The sequence below is a fragment of the Cuculus canorus genome, chromosome 1 (genome assembly GCF_017976375.1).
Source record: "Cuculus canorus isolate bCucCan1 chromosome 1, bCucCan1.pri, whole genome shotgun sequence".
Classification (NCBI taxonomy): domain Eukaryota; kingdom Metazoa; phylum Chordata; class Aves; order Cuculiformes; family Cuculidae; genus Cuculus; species Cuculus canorus.
In genome coordinates, this window is record NC_071401.1 from 192616659 (window position 1) to 192635564 (window position 18906).

The 18906-nt window shown below is 35.0% G+C and overlaps 1 protein-coding gene across 1 annotated transcript in view; it reads left to right on the plus strand.

Annotated features, from left to right (window-relative positions):
- Positions 1 to 18906, plus strand: part of LRRK2 (leucine rich repeat kinase 2) — a 68190-nt gene that overhangs the window by 23475 nt on the left and 25809 nt on the right. The window contains exons 13-29 of the mRNA XM_054055982.1: positions 1025 to 1149; positions 2892 to 3022; positions 4644 to 4788; positions 5090 to 5229; positions 6552 to 6680; positions 6766 to 6936; positions 7627 to 7882; positions 8107 to 8295; positions 8981 to 9102; positions 9893 to 9962; positions 10417 to 10637; positions 11138 to 11388; positions 12659 to 12807; positions 14640 to 14733; positions 16614 to 16800; positions 17185 to 17366; positions 17883 to 18112. Coding sequence (XP_053911957.1) covers positions 1025 to 1149; positions 2892 to 3022; positions 4644 to 4788; positions 5090 to 5229; positions 6552 to 6680; positions 6766 to 6936; positions 7627 to 7882; positions 8107 to 8295; positions 8981 to 9102; positions 9893 to 9962; positions 10417 to 10637; positions 11138 to 11388; positions 12659 to 12807; positions 14640 to 14733; positions 16614 to 16800; positions 17185 to 17366; positions 17883 to 18112 — 2792 coding nt within the window. The remainder of the gene's footprint in view (positions 1 to 1024; positions 1150 to 2891; positions 3023 to 4643; positions 4789 to 5089; positions 5230 to 6551; positions 6681 to 6765; positions 6937 to 7626; positions 7883 to 8106; positions 8296 to 8980; positions 9103 to 9892; positions 9963 to 10416; positions 10638 to 11137; positions 11389 to 12658; positions 12808 to 14639; positions 14734 to 16613; positions 16801 to 17184; positions 17367 to 17882; positions 18113 to 18906) is intronic.

The following is an 18906-nucleotide window of genomic DNA, read 5'->3' on the forward strand; positions in this document are numbered from 1 at the left end:
CAAGCTGACAGTCCTGTTGAAGACATTGAATTTTCTAAGCGCGGTCAAATGCCCTGTTGGTTGTATGTAGGGAGCTGCATGTTCTTCCCTTCGTAGTTGTTGAGCAGTGAAGTTTGAGCAGGTAGTGTCCCCTCCTGTTAGTCACGCTGAATTCCACTGGGCACTAAGAAGTTTCCCACAATACTGACTCTGATTATTAAAATAACATTATGTTAATGTTACTTTTGTGATGGCAGATCCTCAAGAACATGACTGTAAAACAAACTTGTGACTCATAAAAACGAGCATACAGGGTGGGAATATTATTGAAAGTGTCTTGCCAAGTTTTTCCAGCCTTCTCTGAAACCTTTATATAGGCTGAGCTGCCTGTGAAAAAATGACAGACTCAAGATATAGTCATGGAAGTTCTTACAGATAATTTCATTTTGTAAAGAAGAAAATCTCAAAAATTCCATAAACATATTCACAGGAATAAAAACTATTATAAAATGAAAGAAGAAAATAACCTTAAAAGTGAATTAGTGGCCTTTGGCTACTGCTTTTTCTTGGAATGCTAATGACATTGAGATTATGTTTTTTTCTTTAAGATTAGAACCTAACATGATTGATATTTTTGTGTTTATTTTACAAATATCTGTCAATTCATCAGTTCTTTGACAGTTATAGGGCAGTAAATTAAGGGAGATGTGTCTTTTTGCATATCTGGACTGTAATGAAAGTGAAATACACGAATCCACCACTCCCCCTGAATGAAATACTGTGCTTTCTGTGTATCACAGTTCTGGACTGGATTGAAAATTACCTCTCAGTAGTCTAGACTGGAATTAGTTACATAGACTGAATTTATGCAATGGCATGAAAATGTATTTGCTGTGATGGAATAAATATACCAGAGTTTAATTTATATTTTGCAGCTCAAACCAGATTTACAGTGTTCTAAAGAGTTATCACACAGTGTTTATTAAAGAAGCAAATAAATGTAAAATTTAGAAATGCATTATTTATTTATAAACAATATTTTCAGTTTTCCTCATCTGGATATAATGACAGTAGCTGCATCAGAAGTTGTAAAAGCCATGAGGAAACATGGAAAATCACTCACTGTGCAACTGGAAGCACTTCGAGTCCTTTTACACTTTATGATGCCTGGTAAGTCATCCAAAAATATAATCAGTGTGGCGTCACGCACGAAAACAGAGAACAAAATTAGGCAGATGGGTTTTAGCCTTTCTTATCTAATGAAACAGCTTTTGATGGGACTTCAGAAATTTTTCTGGAGTTCTGTATGTGGCAGAGAGCAGCTGTTACTCTTAAGAATGTACAAGATGAAGAAACACTTTTAAGGTATTGCGTTAACAGATTAAAATTATTATTGCTGGTTTCCTCTTCATTTTATCAGTGATGAGTTATCTCCATTACTTCTAAGGAATTCATGGAATGAGTGTGGAGCTGTCGCTGTGATTGTGTATTTTCATCATACGTACCCTTTAAGTGAGACTGAACAGTGATAGTGACATCAACATTGTTGTACTGCAAAATGAGATTGTTTTAATAGTATCTCTTGGAAGGAATATAAAAACTGGACCTCTGACACAAAAAAATAAAGACAGTGATTTAAAGATGCAGAATATACCATTATATACTGTTTTCTAAAAAAGAAGCAGAAGCCAAACTGATCAGCTTAGAAATTCCTTTCCAAAAAAAAACCCCAAACTCTTTAAAAGCTGTATACAGTGGGAGAATTATTTTGTTAATTCTATACCTTTAATAGAATTTGGTAAACTTTTAACTTTTCTTATCAGTCTACTGCTCTATATCCTGTTTTTTCCCCCTAGTATTAAGTGTGAGAATACAGAGATGGGGGGGGTGGAGCTCAGAACAACTTCTTGCAAATACCTCACAGCAGTCTTAGCTGAACATTTACAAAACCAATAACTCTGAAACTTTTAACTTGGTTAATAGGCAGACTGACTGCAGATTTTCATTTTCCTACAGTTCTTTTAATTATAATCTAATTTATATAGATTATATAAATTATATAATCTAATTACTTCCCAATACTTTCCTTTTTTTTCCTGTCAATAAACAGAAGGATTAAAACTTGATATATATGTCTATAGATAGATAGATAGTAGCATGTAGGCAAGGCACTTTTTTCCCAGTAACCCATAAGTTAGTTCCTTCTAAAGTGTAATCAAACAAAGAAAGCGCCAGCTGGATGATGGAACTTGCAGGTTAATTAGGTAACCAGAAGTAGTTGTAGAGGAGAATAGCAATCAGAACAAATATGAAAGCGTGAAGTGACTTTTGAAGGATTTCTGGGTATTTTCTGTAGTGCCACTTGACTGCAAGTGCCAATAGCTACAAGAAAGGTAGATCTGAAAGACCTTTCTCTGTTCTTTTGTTTGTACTCACATTCCACTTAGGTCATCTGTGGGTAAAATTTGTGCTGTGATGTGCTGCCTATTGAGAAAGGGCAACTAGTTTACAATTTCTCCGTAGTGTGTCCTTTCCAGAAGGAAGGGGGATTCTGAAGCAGATTTCAGTAACACCAAGAAACTCCATCATCCACAAAAGGAATATATTGCAGTGTACCTCAGGCAAAATTCTTTGCCATGATTTTTACTGTAAGCAGTGAGCAAACATACAGTGAAATAATTTCAAACAGAATGTGCTAGTGCTACAGTGTTAAACTGGAGGGACTCCAGTCTCTGTACGCTGCAGAGCATTCTGAAAACATGATATCATAAGATATGAAATACACCCTCTGAATTAGTTGTTAAAACCTGTGTGTTTGATTTCATTGTTATATTGGGTTAATAATATTAGGTTAATAGTGGGGTGCGTATTAAATCTGTTCTTCTGAACAAGACTGTTTTTCTTTGTTGCAGATACAAAGAAAAACCAGAATGGTTCTTCCAAAGATGTGGGAGATGCTGCTTTTGCACTTACAGTAAAAGTCATTAAAAGCCAGTGCCTGTTGGAGGGAACTCATTCGTTGGTGCTTAATGCTTTAAACAGGGTATAGTTAAAGATTTTGTCACAATTTTACACTTGCAATGGTGAATCATTTGTAAGTTTTAGTTCCACATTGATCTTCCTGTGTTTTGATAGAATTAATCTGAACTCCTGCATTTCATTTATCATTTGGAATTTCTTCTTATTTTCTGTTCTGGAATATATTTGATAATCCTTTATGCAGTAACTCTAACTGATATTTATATAAACAAGGCTAACTTTTTTTTTTTCCAAGCGTACACCTTATTTTTAATTTTTTAATGGGCTAATTTATACATTAGAAGTGCCGTCATTGCTACACGTAGAATTGAGTGTTTCTTTAATATGGCTGTCATGGATATATGCTTTTGACAAAACAGTTTCTCAGTTGTCTCCATTCTTTTCACTGTTCAATTCTATAACTTTTTCCAGCCACTAGAAAACGTAATTATCGTAGTGCCTTGAAGGGGAAGCTAAAAAGTATAAGCCTGAAGCAGACCCAATCTAAACAAAGATAGCACAGCGCACTTTGCACAGAAAATTAACCTTAAATCCCAGTGACAGGAAAGGTTTAACTTCATGGCATTCAGAAAAAATCCCGCCTCTACAAGCTCTACGAAGTTCGCATGACCACAAAATAGTTGTAGCGATTCACTATTTTTTATAAGTCTCTCAACAATTTTAGCTTGCCAAACACCTTCAGTCAAGGAAATATGTCTCTTACGTTTATGATAAAAGTCAGGGGAAATAATGTATCAGCAAGAGTGCTAGAGTGTCTAAAGGACATTTCTTCACCAAAGATACAGGATATTGGAATTAATGAATAATTTTTACTTCAGAATGTGTTACAGTCTTCAGTGCTTTGTGACCATCCTGATTGCTTTTTCTGACCCAGCTGGTTTGTGATTTGGGTACTGTGGTATCAACCAGAAGGGCTAACTTAACATATTTTAATGAAAAGCTGGAGATAGAATGAGGAGGCAGAATGGCAAGACTCCACTGAAACTGCTTTGCAGATTTGCAAGTCACTATGACAACTGTGCACGTTTTCAGATCTGTGGCACGTCTAGGTTTCCTCCATCTAGAAGTGGGGAAAAAATAGGAAAAATAATCACAGGTAACCTATTGAATTGCTATATATCTAAAACTTTTAAAATCTTAGTGGAGTGCAGTTACAGGCACGCCGCTTCATATCGTTTTCTTGTTGTATTTTTTTTCAGTTGCCACCATGTTTTTCACTTGTGCTGGTTCTCAAAGAACCCCATTTTTCTTCTTTTTTAAGCACAAAGAAAGTACATTTTCTCAGTATCCTTGTCCTACAGCAAAACTGAGTGAACTTCTGAATGGTTGTACTGAAACTTTGAGGAAAACAAGATCACACTCTCCAGTAGAAAACTAGCTAGGGAATATTTTCAGAATCAAAGGTGAAAATCTGGGGAGGTTATGAGCCACTGAAACTGATGGTTAAAAAGGAAAACTTTTTGAAATTATGTATTGTTATTTGTTGTCACATCAACTGTAATTTCACATACTTTAAGTAGTAGAGTCACTTGTTCTTAAAGAACAATTTTAATAGCAATCGGCTCTTCTGTTGCCATTGTAAGCTAAGCAAATTTGACCTGATTTTGTATTTATTTCCCCAATAGTTTATTGGAAATCCTAGCATTCAGGAGTGCGGATTAAAATTACTGGCTTCTGTAGCTGACTGCACTGGTGCGCTAGAAATTTTAACCCAGCAAGGAGCTACTGACACTGTGCTTCACACTCTGCAGATGTTTCCAGATGAACAAGGTAGGGAAGGTATTTTGTTAGTTGAATGTGAATGATGTAGTGGGAGGGGCTGATTATGCAAAAAGGCTGTAACCCATCTATTACACTCTTTAGTACTGGATGTGAGGTAGGTTACATGGCAAGAAAAGGCTTCAGTACTGCATAGTCTCGTGTTCATCCACTTCATAGTTGTGCTTCACCCTCTAATAGGTTACGCTAATCTTCTGGAATATTAGTAATATAGCGCTACTTAGGTCATGGGTTTATTCCACTTAGATTGTCAACATTATCAACATTATTAATCTTTCTTTTTTTCTTCTAGACATACAGTGTTTGGGTTTGAGTCTTCTGCGCTCTTTGATTACAAGAAAGAGTTTGTGTATTGCAACTATGCATGTCCTGTCAACAGTTCTGGTTTCTACTCTGCGACGATTTAAAGATATCACTGAAATCCAGATGCATGTATGTGTTATTTCTACATGAAAAGATGGAAGACAAAACTTTAGAAAATTATACTTAGTTATATTTGAAGTATAATTCCTTATTTTAATTATTTCATTTTGATTTTATTACATTTACTAGATTAGTATAAGCCTTTAAAATTAAACCAATATAGGTGCCATAGAGGTGGTTTTCTTTAGGGCATATATTCAATCCAAAATATGTAAGTGTAGGTTTGGGTGTTTATCTAAGACTCCAGAGATCTGCAAACTGGAACAAAATTCTCAGTCGTGGTCCGTCATTCAGTCAATCTATAACCACTTCATGAAGTAACTGTCATAGTATTGATTGCCCTTCCTTGAAAAATAGTATAAAATAACTTAGTTTCCTGTCCCATCAGCAGCAATAAGCTTAATGTAGGAATGCTTTATTTAAGGAGGATACTGTGGAACGCTGTGTCAGACTTTGGACCTGCTTCTGAATCTGGAAGGAGAGTTCTTATTCTTGCTGCAAACATATGTTCAGTCCTGCTTGTGTGAAAGTTCCATTTCCTCTGCTTCAGATTTCCCTGTTTGTTGCCAATTTCATTCTTCTAGCAGAATGGAGCTTGCCTGTGAGATCAGCTTCCCGTGAGATTTTCTGTACTTCTGCTTAGGATCAGTGTGGAAATACCACAAGTACAGCCTCCCTTCTTAACTGCTGTTTTTCCCTAGCCTTTCCAAGTTTAGCTTAGCAACAAATGTAGAGAGAAAATAATGTGGTGGAATGAGGAAGTAACTTAAAGTGATTTAGTCTCGTTTAGGGTTGGACAAAGAGCCCATAATTTACCCATTTCACTCTTCTAAGTGAACTTAACTTGCAGAATCATGGGATAATTTTGTATTTCTTCTTAGTTTTTAAATATGCCTGTTTAATTTTTCATTTAGCTTATGTATTTTTTTCAGATTTGAGATTATATAGCAACACATTGGGACAGGAGATGCATCTTCATTCCGTATCCTTAGAAGAAGATTCTTTCCTCTGTACATTTTCAGGAAATCACAAGCACATTTGTCAATACCAGGCAGGATGTTGTCAGATATTATGACGCATAATTTCGCTTTTCAAAGTGTCAGTTAATATCTGTTCAAGTGTGAAACTACAGCTGTATAAACACAGAAACAGGTTTTTCTACTTTCTTTCCTGATCTTTTGCAGTTTGTGAAGTATTGCATATTTAAAAGCAAGACAAAAAAAATTAAAAACACATACCTTTTGTCTGCAATTTGTTTTTGTTGCACAACCTGTTTTTAAATGACACTTTTTAACACTGTACTTATTTCAGTCTTTTCATTGTGTTTTTAGGGATTTCATGCGATCTTGTCAATTCTTGGTTTATCACCTTGTTTTGCTAAGCTGCTGGTACATGAATCATTTGACACAGTCATTTTCTACCAGATGTCTATGTGTTTCACTGACCAGCGAGATCGACAGGTACCTTCTCTCTTTTGACAGCTCCACAACTGAAAAAAATTGGTGCTTTTTTGTCCTAACTTTGGTTGTTTGTCTTCCCATTTAGTTTCAAAGCCTGTGTTGTAAATGTTTTGCTAAAATAGCTGAAAATGATGATTTAAAAAATATGATGCTGGAAAAAGCGTGTATTGAGCACAATAGTATTATGGCTGAATGTTTGCTTCTGCTGGGAGCTGATATTAATAAGAAGACAAAGACGAACTCTTTGATCTATCAGGTAATATATGGAAATACATATAGTTTTATAGCTGTAAAATTAGTTCTTTTGGTTTCCTTTCTCTTTTCATGTAGACTTATAATTGGCAGAACACCACAGCAATATGCTGTGCAACATAACTGTGGCTTGAGTGGTGTTAACTACTGCTACTCATGGTGACTTCAGGCTCAGTGTGATGTTCATTGAAACACCTTCAGCAACACAGGCTGGGAGATTGGAAGGAAAACGCTGACTAAAGCCAGTGGGCCTGTGCTCCCTCGCACTAAGCAAGGCTTTATGAATCTACCATTACTGCCTCTTCATCTGATATCTAGATGATATGGCAAAATAACCCTCAAGTGTCTTTCTTCCACTGAACAGATAAATAAATGGAGTTCCCATAGTCTGCATGCAATAACCAAGCACCATAAATTACCATTCAATTTGCCTGGAAAGTGCATGGAGTCATGGCAGAAATTAAGATTACAGAACTATTCGTTATATTTTGGGCAAAGACTTCAGGAAAATGGGAGCTGGTACTCATGTGCCTTAGGCAGGCATATGCCCTTGAGGGGGAGGGAATTGTGAAACTGAAAACAGACATGATCCTAAAAGTACAGTGAATCTAAATTTGAGACAGGTCCCTTTATGCAGTCTGAGCTGTTGTTTGAGTGGCTCACATACATTTTTTTGATTGCTCTTCTCTGTTAGGTTTGTGAGAAAGGAAATAATCCTAAATTGGTGGAATTGCTATTAGCCAGTGGTGCTCGAGAGCAGGATGTTCGGAGTGCTTTAACCATAAGTATAAAAAGAGGAGATAGCCAAATCATCAGCTTACTCTTGAAGAAGCTCAGCCTTGATGTCGCCAACAGCAGTATATGTCTTGGAGGATTTGGTATTGGGAGACTAGAACCTTCGTGGCTCATTCCTTTGTTCCCAGATAAACTTACTCCGTTAAGAAAACAAAGTGAGTATATGTAGAATTTGCCATACAAAATAAGTTAGTATCTCTTGGTGGTACTCTATAAATGTTTTGGATCGAGACCTTCAGTTGAGGATCTCTTCACAGCATTCAGCTGGTTATAGAAAGACTGCCAAAAACTGAAAATAAATCATTATTTCTGTAACTTTTTTTGAGCTATTTGTATTTCTTGGTGAGTATGCTGTCTTTTCTGTTTGTTATACATACAGATGCAGGTTCTGCATTGGCAAGAATGGTGCTTAAATTCCAGATGAAGACTATTTCAGATGATAGATCAAGAACCTCCTCTGATCTAAATGTCTCTGAAGATGGAGTGGATAAAAGCTATGATTGGAATTTCATTTCTGACCCATTAGTAGACAGTGTTTTTCCTTTGAGCGATGATGTTGATAGTGAAGGTAGTTGTTTTTTTCTTTTTTCTTTTTATAATCCAAATCTAGTGTACCAGGGCTAGACTGTAGCCATAAATCGGTTGTTTATTTGTATTTGAGATAAAATACTTCCCATTAAAAACGTATTTTGTTATCGGACATAGAAAAATCATTAAGTCATATGTAAATTATGGTACAATAATACAGGCTTTGCTCACAGGAGTGGTTTTACGAGTTTTAAAAGTATCTTTGAGAAGTGAAACACTAAATGGATCCAGATAACCCTGAATCACCAAAGCCAGGGTGGCATTTGGTGTTTCATTCTCAATAAATGGGAGTGCAAAATTTATCTATTGAAATACAAACTTTTATTTTATTTTAAAAAGTTATTTACACTGCAGTAGCACAAAGATGTGTTACAATACATGTATAACAGTCCCAACCCTCTGGGGATTTTAAATGATAAAACATCAGTGGAATAAGGTGCAGGTCATATTTGGAGCATGTCAGCTTAGTTCATGTACTCTAAAACACGTTTACAGCATTCTTGGTCTATCACGCACACAACTAACCAGGGAGATCCTGTCAGTATTGATGCTTTTGAAACGCATCTCTCATTTGTGTATCAGCATCTATATTACGATTTAATTCTGAGCCTCATCTTTAAATACGTTTTGTTACTTATTTGTCCTGTGTTTTTGTTGTGTGCTAGGAAGTGAAGGTTCACTTTTTACAAAAAAGAAGTCCAATTCCTTTGCTGTTGCTGAGTCACATTGTAGGGAAATGCCATTTCAAAGAGGTTCCCCAACTTTGCCACGACATTCCTACTCTGTGGTGAGTCAGACCCCTATTCATTCAAGGCTTCTTATAAGTCAATCTGTGTTGCCTACAGCAAAAATGTTAATAGTCAGGTGTTAGGAAAGGTCATGTAAACATATGGGCTCTTGTCTTACTGTTGCCATTTAGTATTTCTTTCTGTTGCTGTGTAATTACTGTGCTCTGCATCACTGTACAGATGAAAGATTATTTCAGCAAAAAAAAATTATGATCAATAGTAAGCACACGTTCTTGTGAATTGCTCAAATTCCTGGTCTGATGTTCAAAGGCAGGTAGAAACAGTGAGCCTATTAACAGAGACTTGACTACCTCTCAGTAAAGCTGGTCTCCAGAGTGCTGCTGTGATTAATGAAGAGAGACCTGTACCATAAAAAGACATAAGAGGACAAATTGGTGGATTCAAAGTCAAGTTCCTTTGAAAGGAGCTCATCTCTTTCCATTGACTTTAAAGGGAAACTGGAGAGAAGCTTCCCTAGAGAAAGTTATTTTGTAAGATCCTGCTCCATTCTGTCACCCTACCCTGGTGAAAGTAATTTTAGGTTGCCAAAAAATGCACCGCTTCCAGTGCACTTTAAATCTACTGTTCCTCCATATTGCACGGATCAGTAAGTTTTATTAAGATGTGCCCTGTTGTGGTTTTTATATGGAATGTACCATTTCTTCGTTTCCCCCAAAAAGTTCTGGTAAAAAAAGAAACTACAATAAAAAGAAATTTCCTGAATTCAGATAATTTCTGATATCTGCATATGTCCATAACTCATTTTTATTCTTTTCTGGTATTCTCCAGGGACCTGGCTTAGATTACGAACCATTAATGAAACAAAGAAGAAAATTCTTCCCTGCAGATGAATCTCCCAGTAAGTAAACTATACATTTTAACACATATAACAGGTTTTTCATCCTGAATGCTTTCACAAGCATAGCATGCAAAGATTTTAGTGAGGTAATATATGTTTACAAAGAGGAGGATATGTTTTGGAAATACTGTAGTGGAGGACAAATAATGTTTATATAGGATTTTTTTTCCAGGGCTCCACAAAAATATGTAGGATTAAACAATGAAATTATATGAGTACTCTTACTAACTTTCAAAAGCTACTTCTGTTGTGCAGTGCATAAGTGTTGATTTCCTCCCTGATGTTTTATTAATTTCTGTCTCTTAATAGAAGTCTGAATGGATTTGGATCTTAACCAGTATCCAAACACTCACTATCTTCCATATCTTTAGATCCGAAGTTGATTGATTCTACTTTTAATTACATGATAAATTAAACAATGCTATTTTTCCCATGTTTTTGTTTTTATTAATAGAAAGCATCTCAAAATTTTCACCACATATAAGACCATCAGACAGTCTTTCTTCATTGATCTCAGAGAAAGAATATATTAAATCACTAGATCTTTCCTCAAATGAGCTGGAGAACATTGATGCCATCAGCCAGAATAGCTGCTTAACTAGTCATCTGGAACATCTTGAGAAACTGGAGCTCCACCAAAATGTTCTTACAAACATTCCAGAACAACTGTGTGAAGTAAATCTGTGTAATTTTTTGTAATACAAGTTGACATTAGTTACAATAAATTGTTTAACACCGTGCCCATAACAATACTACTTGTGAATGTGGGTGTATGTTTTTGCATGCTTCACACATTCACTCGGTTTCCATTCAGTGGATTTGTGTTTAGCTAGAAATGAAAGTATTTTCATGGCATTGTTTTAAGTCATTTACTGCAGAGAACTGCTTTAGGATGCATTTCACTGAGTAATGTAATAAAGTAAATGGAACTGAGAACTGCAGGCAATTGATATCTGTTAAATTTTATGAAACTGAGCTAATTAATTTTAAAGAATACTTTATGCTGTAATAGAAATATTATAGGTTACATTTATATGATTGCTATTTTCTGCTGGTTTTCCTAGTGAGATAAACATAAGAAAATTAATTAATTGTATAAAACGTAACTCAATTTAAAACCTATGAATTCATATTTTTCATTTAACTTTTTTTAAAAAAATATCTGTTTCTTTCAGAACTTGAAATGCTTGACTTACTTGGATTTGCACAGTAATCGATTCACTTCTTTTCCAACTTATTTACTGAAAATGAATTGTATTGCAAATCTTGATATCTCTCGAAACGACATTGGACCTTCCGTTGCTTTGGATCCATACCTCAGATGTCTAACTCTAAAGCAACTTAACCTTTCATACAATCAGCTGGTGTGCATTCCTGAATTTCTTACAGATGTTGCTGAAAACCTGGAACAGCTGTTGCTAGAAGGGTGAGTAGCATTAGCAAATGGACTGTAGTGTGACAAATGTAACAGAAATTAATATATTTATCATTCTGAATGATGACTGTTATAGCATGGAAATATTGTTTAGTCAGCAGTGAAACACTAATATTATCTTCCAAATGCGTAGACTGTTACAATTTTCAGTTTGTATTGCAAAGTGCATGAGAGTAGCTGTGGGCCTTGACAGAATCTAATAGCATTGCAAGTTTCAGGAACATAAAAATGTTGCAGTGCAGTGTTTTTCAACTCATACTATTCATCCATAGGACTGTCTGTGTTTTCTAACATATTCAATTAGGTTTCCTGTATGCAGAATACAGTTTCCACTGTTTCATATTCACCAAAGGTTTTTTGGAAGTATGATTTGTGGAATTACATTTATTGGTGTGGATATGTTTTAAGTGACAGAAGCAGAGAAAATATGTATTTTTTAGTTTACCAGCACTCTTTATCATATTTGCTAGTGAGCGAGATAATTCATACCTATGTGGAATTCTTAAGAATTGTATTATTGATAGCTCTGTAAACTGCAGATGCTGTCTTATTTATTTTCCATAATTTATTTTAAGTAAGATAGTAATATTTTTTACAGAAGATCACATAGAATAAAGACAGCAACTGGAGTAATTAAAGCAAGCAGTATTAAATATGTGAATCAAGTTTACACAAGTAATAATTTAAATTCAAAATCCTGTTGCATTTATTCTTTAGCTTTATTTTGAACTTTATTAGCAATATTACCCTTGCAAAACAGTGCTGCATCATTCTTTTATCTCTGTATTTTCAAAATCTTTGTCTTTCTCTTGCTTTTCTTCCCAAAATACTTCGTAACAGTATATACTCATCCAGAATTGCTTCCCCTGTATGCAATTCCATTCTTTTTTTTTTTAGATTGATAGTCATTCTGTGATTATAATCTTGTAAACACATATCTTTAGTAAACAAAACTACTCACAAATGCAACAGTTCTCCTTGTGTGGGACTGAGCTGCAGTATGTAATCATGAAATGTAGTACATTCCGACATGTGCTTTCTAAATAGATTAAAACAATCTTTATATCCATCATGTTATTCTATATTGCCACATGTACCATTTTTTTTTTTGCTGACTGGTCAGTCCTTGTATAGATAAAAGTCTTATTTTGACGTTACCAGTGTAACGATAGTATTGTCAGATTAATGTTATTTCCTTTCACTTTTTAGTTAATAGTTTCTGAATAAAAAACGGACTTTATTTTTCTTCTTGTTATCATAGAAACAAAATTTCATGCTTATGTTCACCTATATGCTTGAAAGAACTGAAAATTTTAAACATTAGTAAGAACAATGTTTCATTCTTGGCTGAGGATGTCTTCATGGGCTGTACAAAGCTGGAACAGTTAAACGCCAGGATGAATGCTCTTGGTAAGTAACTGAAAAAATAGGATCCACTTTCCAGAAACCATTCTAAGTCACAAAATTCCTCAGCCACCAGCATCTGGATTCTCAGGAGAATATAAAGGACAATACTACATATTCTGGCCCTTGTTAATGCAATTCTGTAAGTATCAGCCTTTGATCACTTTTGGAAGCAGTGTAGTTCCAGTGGGCTCTGATCTGACTCAGCATAACTCATTTTGTTCTTAAATCTGTAGTGGATGCTATAAAAATGGTTGCATGCATTTGAGATTATGCATACTGTTGGGGAAGGTTCAAGGCAGCACAAGTTCTTCAAAGTTAGCTTGCAAATCTAGTACTAATACAGGTTTAATAATATACTGAAATACATTTCATACAAGCATCCTGGCTTGTATCAGAAACAGTGTGGTCAGAAGAAGCGAGGAAGTGATCGTCACCATGTACTTGGCACAGATGAGGCTGCAACTCAAATAATATGTTCAGTTTGGAGCTCCTCACTACAAGAAAGATATTGAGCTGCTGTAACGTGTCCAAGGAAGGGCAACAAAGCTGATGAAGGGTCCGGAGAACAAGTCCTGTGGGAGCTGCTGAGGGAACTGGAGTTGTTTAGTCTGGAGAACAGAAGGCTGAGGGGAGGCCTTGTCGCGCTCTACAACTACCTAAAAGAAGGTTGTACCAAGGCATGTGTTGGTCTCTTCTCCCAAGTAACAAGTGATAGGACAAAAGGAAATGGCCTCAAGTTGTATCAAGGGAGGTTTAGATTGGACATTAGGAAAAATCTCTTCACCAAAAGGGTTTTCAGGCACTGGAACAGGCTGCCCAGGGAAGTGGTTGAGTCACCATCCCCGGAGGTATTTAAAAGAGGTGTAGATGTGGTGCTTAGGGACATAGTTTAGTTGTGGACTTGGCAGTGTTAGGTTTACAGTTAGACTCTTCAAGATCGTTTCCAACCTGAATGATTCCATGATTCTAAATATTAGCACATTATATCCATCATTGGGTTCTGAATAAGACAGAATGTTTGATTCACTTCCCTGAATGTAGATGTCGTTTGATATGCCCTGAAGTATCCCACATGTCTTACAGCTTGTGGTCCAGACAAAGCAAGTCTGCCATAGCTCTTATGTTGTATCTCAAAGCCATGTGCAGATAGCTCAGGTACCAGAGGGCAGATCACCAGATCCCAGCGTTTAAGCAATTGAATTGAATTCAGAGTGTGTTTCAGTGGCTTAGTATATTTTATGCAAAGATGTCAGAATTTTAGTTTGCCTGTGAAAAATACAAATTCCATAAATGAGACTTTAGTAATACTGCAGGAGTTCATAAGTTATTGTCAGAATTTATTTCTATTTTCAAGACATCAAATCTTCCATTTTGAAATTATTGTTGCAGTATTTCAGAAGGTAGCTCTTATACCTGCATTAAACACAGGTGAAACACTAAAGTAATTTTTATAAGCATAAGACTCACCACTTACTGGGTGAATTATGGGAATGTTATATATACAGGCGATACAGTAAAGTGTAAATAAGATTTTTTTCAGTGTTTAATGCTAATATGAGATGAAGTATAATAGTATGTAATGTGATGTGATGTGATGTGATAAAAGCCAATGCATTAACTCAGTTCTAAACTTCTTTCACTTTTGGAGTTTAGTTTTACATAAGCTTAAAAAAAAAGATTTACATTCTGCCTTTGGTATCTTGTACGAAGACCTGTGTATAGGAGATGATAGACTGACCTTTTACTCTGTCTTTGACTTTAGAAAGTTCTAGTCTTAAAAATAATTTAGACTTTTTTGTAAAGTAATAGGTTTAACCGTTTTTTTTCTGCTCTAGAAATAATACCTGGCTTGTCATCCAGCATAACAAGCTTAAAATTATCCCAGAATTGTTTTACTAATGTTCCAGAAGCAGTTCTTCTTCTACCACAGTAAGTTATTATTTTATTTATTGAACTTAATGTCAAGTTTTGATGAAGAAAATTGGATGGCAAAATCTTTGTGAAGCAGAAAATTCTGCATGATCTTTGGGAAATCTTATCAGATTAAATTCAAAACTTAGTAGCTTTTAGCTGAATACAAATAATTCAGATTTTCTTCATTATTTTGTGAAATACTATTCCTCAGATTCAAATAATTGTTATTGAAATGATGTTGCTTGACTGCTGAAGCTGATAATTCTTGCTGAGAAGACCGGAATTAATTTATTATTTTCTTGAAACCAACGATAAAAAGATACTGGCAATTTTTCCTTCTCGAAGTTCTGCAGACTTTTGCACGAGGCTACTGGGATTAGTTTTTCACTTCCCAAATATCACAAGATATTTATTCTCAAAGAATGACACTTCCTCTAGATGGAATTGTGATAAAGATGCATGTGACATTTATTTTGCTATACCTTCAAAGCTCTACTCATGTGAAAATCAGACTTCTGCTTTTTTAATAGAAGTTACTGACCTTAAACGGTTCATTAGAGACAGAAGGGATGATCAGTTATCTGACAGATATGGGCAGATCTGAGCACTGAAGGCGCCATGGGGAGGGCAGACCTCATGATTTGTGAGCTTACATTAATCAAATTTACATTGACCATGTAATTATTAACATTTTATTACACTACTTCAACATGCTAACGTTTATATTCAGAGCAACAAATTCAATGGATATGTTGAAAAAGATGTGGCTTTCAAGTTCTACATCTCCCAGCCCAGATAAATCAATAAGGAGTTGCATGGGTTTTTTTGCATGCTTCATGTTCCACAGTAACATAAATAGCATTATTTGTCCAACAGATGATTTACAGGAATTAAATGTTCTATTTTATGTAGTTCTTAAATAAATGTATAGTTGAACTATACAGTTTATGTAGGTATGCATATTTAAAACATCTATTCGTAGAAACATTCTTATAAAAGAGTGAGGTATCCATAACATCTGCTGTTAGTCTCCTAAGTTACAAGCAAGACAGAGAGCAGTTCAATCAGCTAGTGAGGCTCCATAGTTTATGAATTGAAAATTGGAGTCTAGAAAGTTGATAATACTGGGAATTTCCCCATCTTTATTTTATAACTTGAAATTTATAAAAAGCACATGAAAATACATATTAGTATTATGTTAGATTGCAATTAAATTTTAAGTACATTTTTTCTAGTAATTTAGACATTGCACATAACAGGGTATTCCATGGTGCTGCACTCACCTGCAACTGGAATCCTAAACTGTGCTCTATTTTCTGTTATCTGTGTATAAATATGTAATAATTATACTGTTTATACTTGAATTACCAAATATTTACACTACAGGAGTGTGAATAATATTTATCCATGCCTTCTGCTAATCTGAACAGAGCCATTCATGTCTGCAAATTGTAGGAAGAAGAAGGAAGTGGGCTGTTATCACTATATGTACACTTTATTTAAAGTGACTCTTTATTTTACTATCTGAAACATACACACAGTACAACGTGGGTGTTTATTTGCATGGCCAGGCAGTTTCATTCACAGATAAATACACTGAAAGACTACTATAGCAAATCAATCATATATATTTTCTTACATTTTTTTTCTGAGGTAATGAAGACCTTAAGTCACCTTAATTACTTTTGCTCATAGTAGTTCTCTATCTCTATCTTAGTCTATCTTAGTCTAGCTACATTCTCTGTCTTGTTCTATGTACATTCCTGTCAGGAAGCTGTCTGTTCTGATATCTAATCCATTTGTTTATTTATTAAAAGTCAATCCAGTTCCAGTTAATCTCAGTTTTATTTTTTCCATTTGCTAACTTCTGTCTTTTTTATTTTCCTGGTTTTTAGTTTGCGATCAGTAGATTTAAGCCAAAACAAGATCATAAGCCTGCCTGGACCAATGCACTGGAAATCATTAAACTTAAGGGAGCTATTATTTAATCATAATCAAATAGATGTCTTGGACTTGAGTGAAAAGGCATGTGCATGGTCTAGGCTAGAAAAGCTACATCTGTCCCACAACAAGTTAAAGGAGGTAAAGTCTAAGATTATACCTAAAGAAAATGAAATCACTTTTCAATTGAATGCAATTTTTCAATGTTCCTTTGGTTTTCATGTCACGTCTCTTATCTTTGTAAATTCTAGTAGTGAAATGTTATGGAAGTGCAAGTAAATTCACTTCCTGAAATGAAAATCACCATACTCTATTAAACTTTTCTGGAATTAGTCACATAATCACTTTGTATAATGAATTTATTATGTGTTTTTTTGTCTATTAGTGTGGGGTATTAGGCCTGTTTGTTAAAAAAGTTAAACTACAGTGGTAAAAATAATACCTAGTTTTGTTAAATATTTAATGTGTTCATACTCATACATTTTTTTTACTGTTTAACTGCCCGGTAAATATTCTTTTATTTAGATTCCTCCTCAGATTGGCTTCTTAGAGAACTTGACATCTCTGGATGTAAGTCATAATCCCAATTTGAGATTCTTTCCAGATGAAATGGGAAGACTCTCCAAAATCTGGGATCTTCCTTTGGAAGGACTCCATCTTAATTTTGACTTCAAACATGTGGGGTGCAAAGCCAGAGACATTATCAGGTTTGTTGCCCTCTTGTTCTTCAATATTCTTGGTTTGCTTTCTTGGAATATGCAGTAAGCATTAGGAAAAAAACATATCCTTTTGAAAAGAAGTGCTATTTGTTCTATGAAATCCAGCATACCACTCTATGGAAGGTATCATATCATATATCGTATCAGCACACGCACATAAAATAGATTATAATGATTTGATCTATAATAGTATTACTTTTTTAATTTGGTGCTTCTGTAAACCATACGATGAATGGTACTTGCCAATTATTTCTGTTCCTTATGTTCTCAAGTGCATTGCACAGAGCACATTCATGGATGATTACAAAACAAAAAAAGGTGCATTCTGAATTAAGATTTAACTTTCAAGTCAGAAATTAGAATAAACTGTTAAAATTCCAGTAATATCAGATATTTAAAATTTGAAGAAAATTGTATGGGCTTAGATATTTCCTTGGTCTTGAATTCTGTTGGTATTTTTCTTTATTACGCACTTCTGTGAATTCTGCAAACTTTTTATGCCAGATTTCTTCAACAAAGACTGAAGAAGGCTGTACCTTATAACAGAATGAAGCTCATGATTGTTGGAAACACTGGCAGTGGAAAAACTACCCTGCTACAACAACTAATGAAATGCAAACGAACAGAAGTGGGATCTCCAAAAGCTACAGTAGGCATTGATGTAAAAGACTGGATCATTCAAGGGAAAGGCAAACTGAAGAAGGAGCTTATATTAAATGTGTGGGATTTTGGAGGTATTTCAAGAGCTTATTGTCCTTTACTATTGCCTTTTCTAACACGTTAATGCATTACTTCTTCTTAGAGTCAGCCTGTTAAATTTCAAATTGTGGACAGTAGAATCATGCAAACTTACACCAAAAGTTAAGGGACCACTTATAAATCAGTGAATTCTGTAAACTTGCAGCTAATCCCTCAAATCTAATATAAGGCCTTGGGAATTTCTCATCACCAAATGTGGTCGGACCACTTGTTTCAGTCCAGAACTGTCATTTTAGAATAGTGAGGAACTGCTCGTGATCACCAGAAGAGTCGTTTTCTGCTCAGTTCTGTTTGTCCCTTTTATAGTCTAGATCTCTCTACAGTATCACTGCTTCATAAGGTCACAGAAAACAAAGTGCTTAGGAAGAGTCTTTGAACTTTAGGATTATGGAAAACTTTCTAAGTTTGGGGGGGCTCCATTAAAATTCAGGAGTATTTCAGGCTATAGAAAAGTTATTTTTAAACATTGGTCCATGATAATTTAAATACAGTCTGTGTCACAGTGGATAAGAACAGAAGAACAGCATTCAAGATGGATGTCCAGCTTCAATTGTGATTTTAAGTGCTTAATCATGTGAACTTTGAAGTTGCAGGAAGAATAGGAAAAAGGGAGGGAAGAAGGAAGAAAGTAGTGAGGAAGAAATTCAGTATTAGCCTTTTAAAACAATCACGACCTCATAAGCTATCTTTGCAGCAACCATGTTTATCTAGTTGTCAAATCTTACACTTCTTGATTTAAATTTAGTTTACATATTTCAGCACTACACTT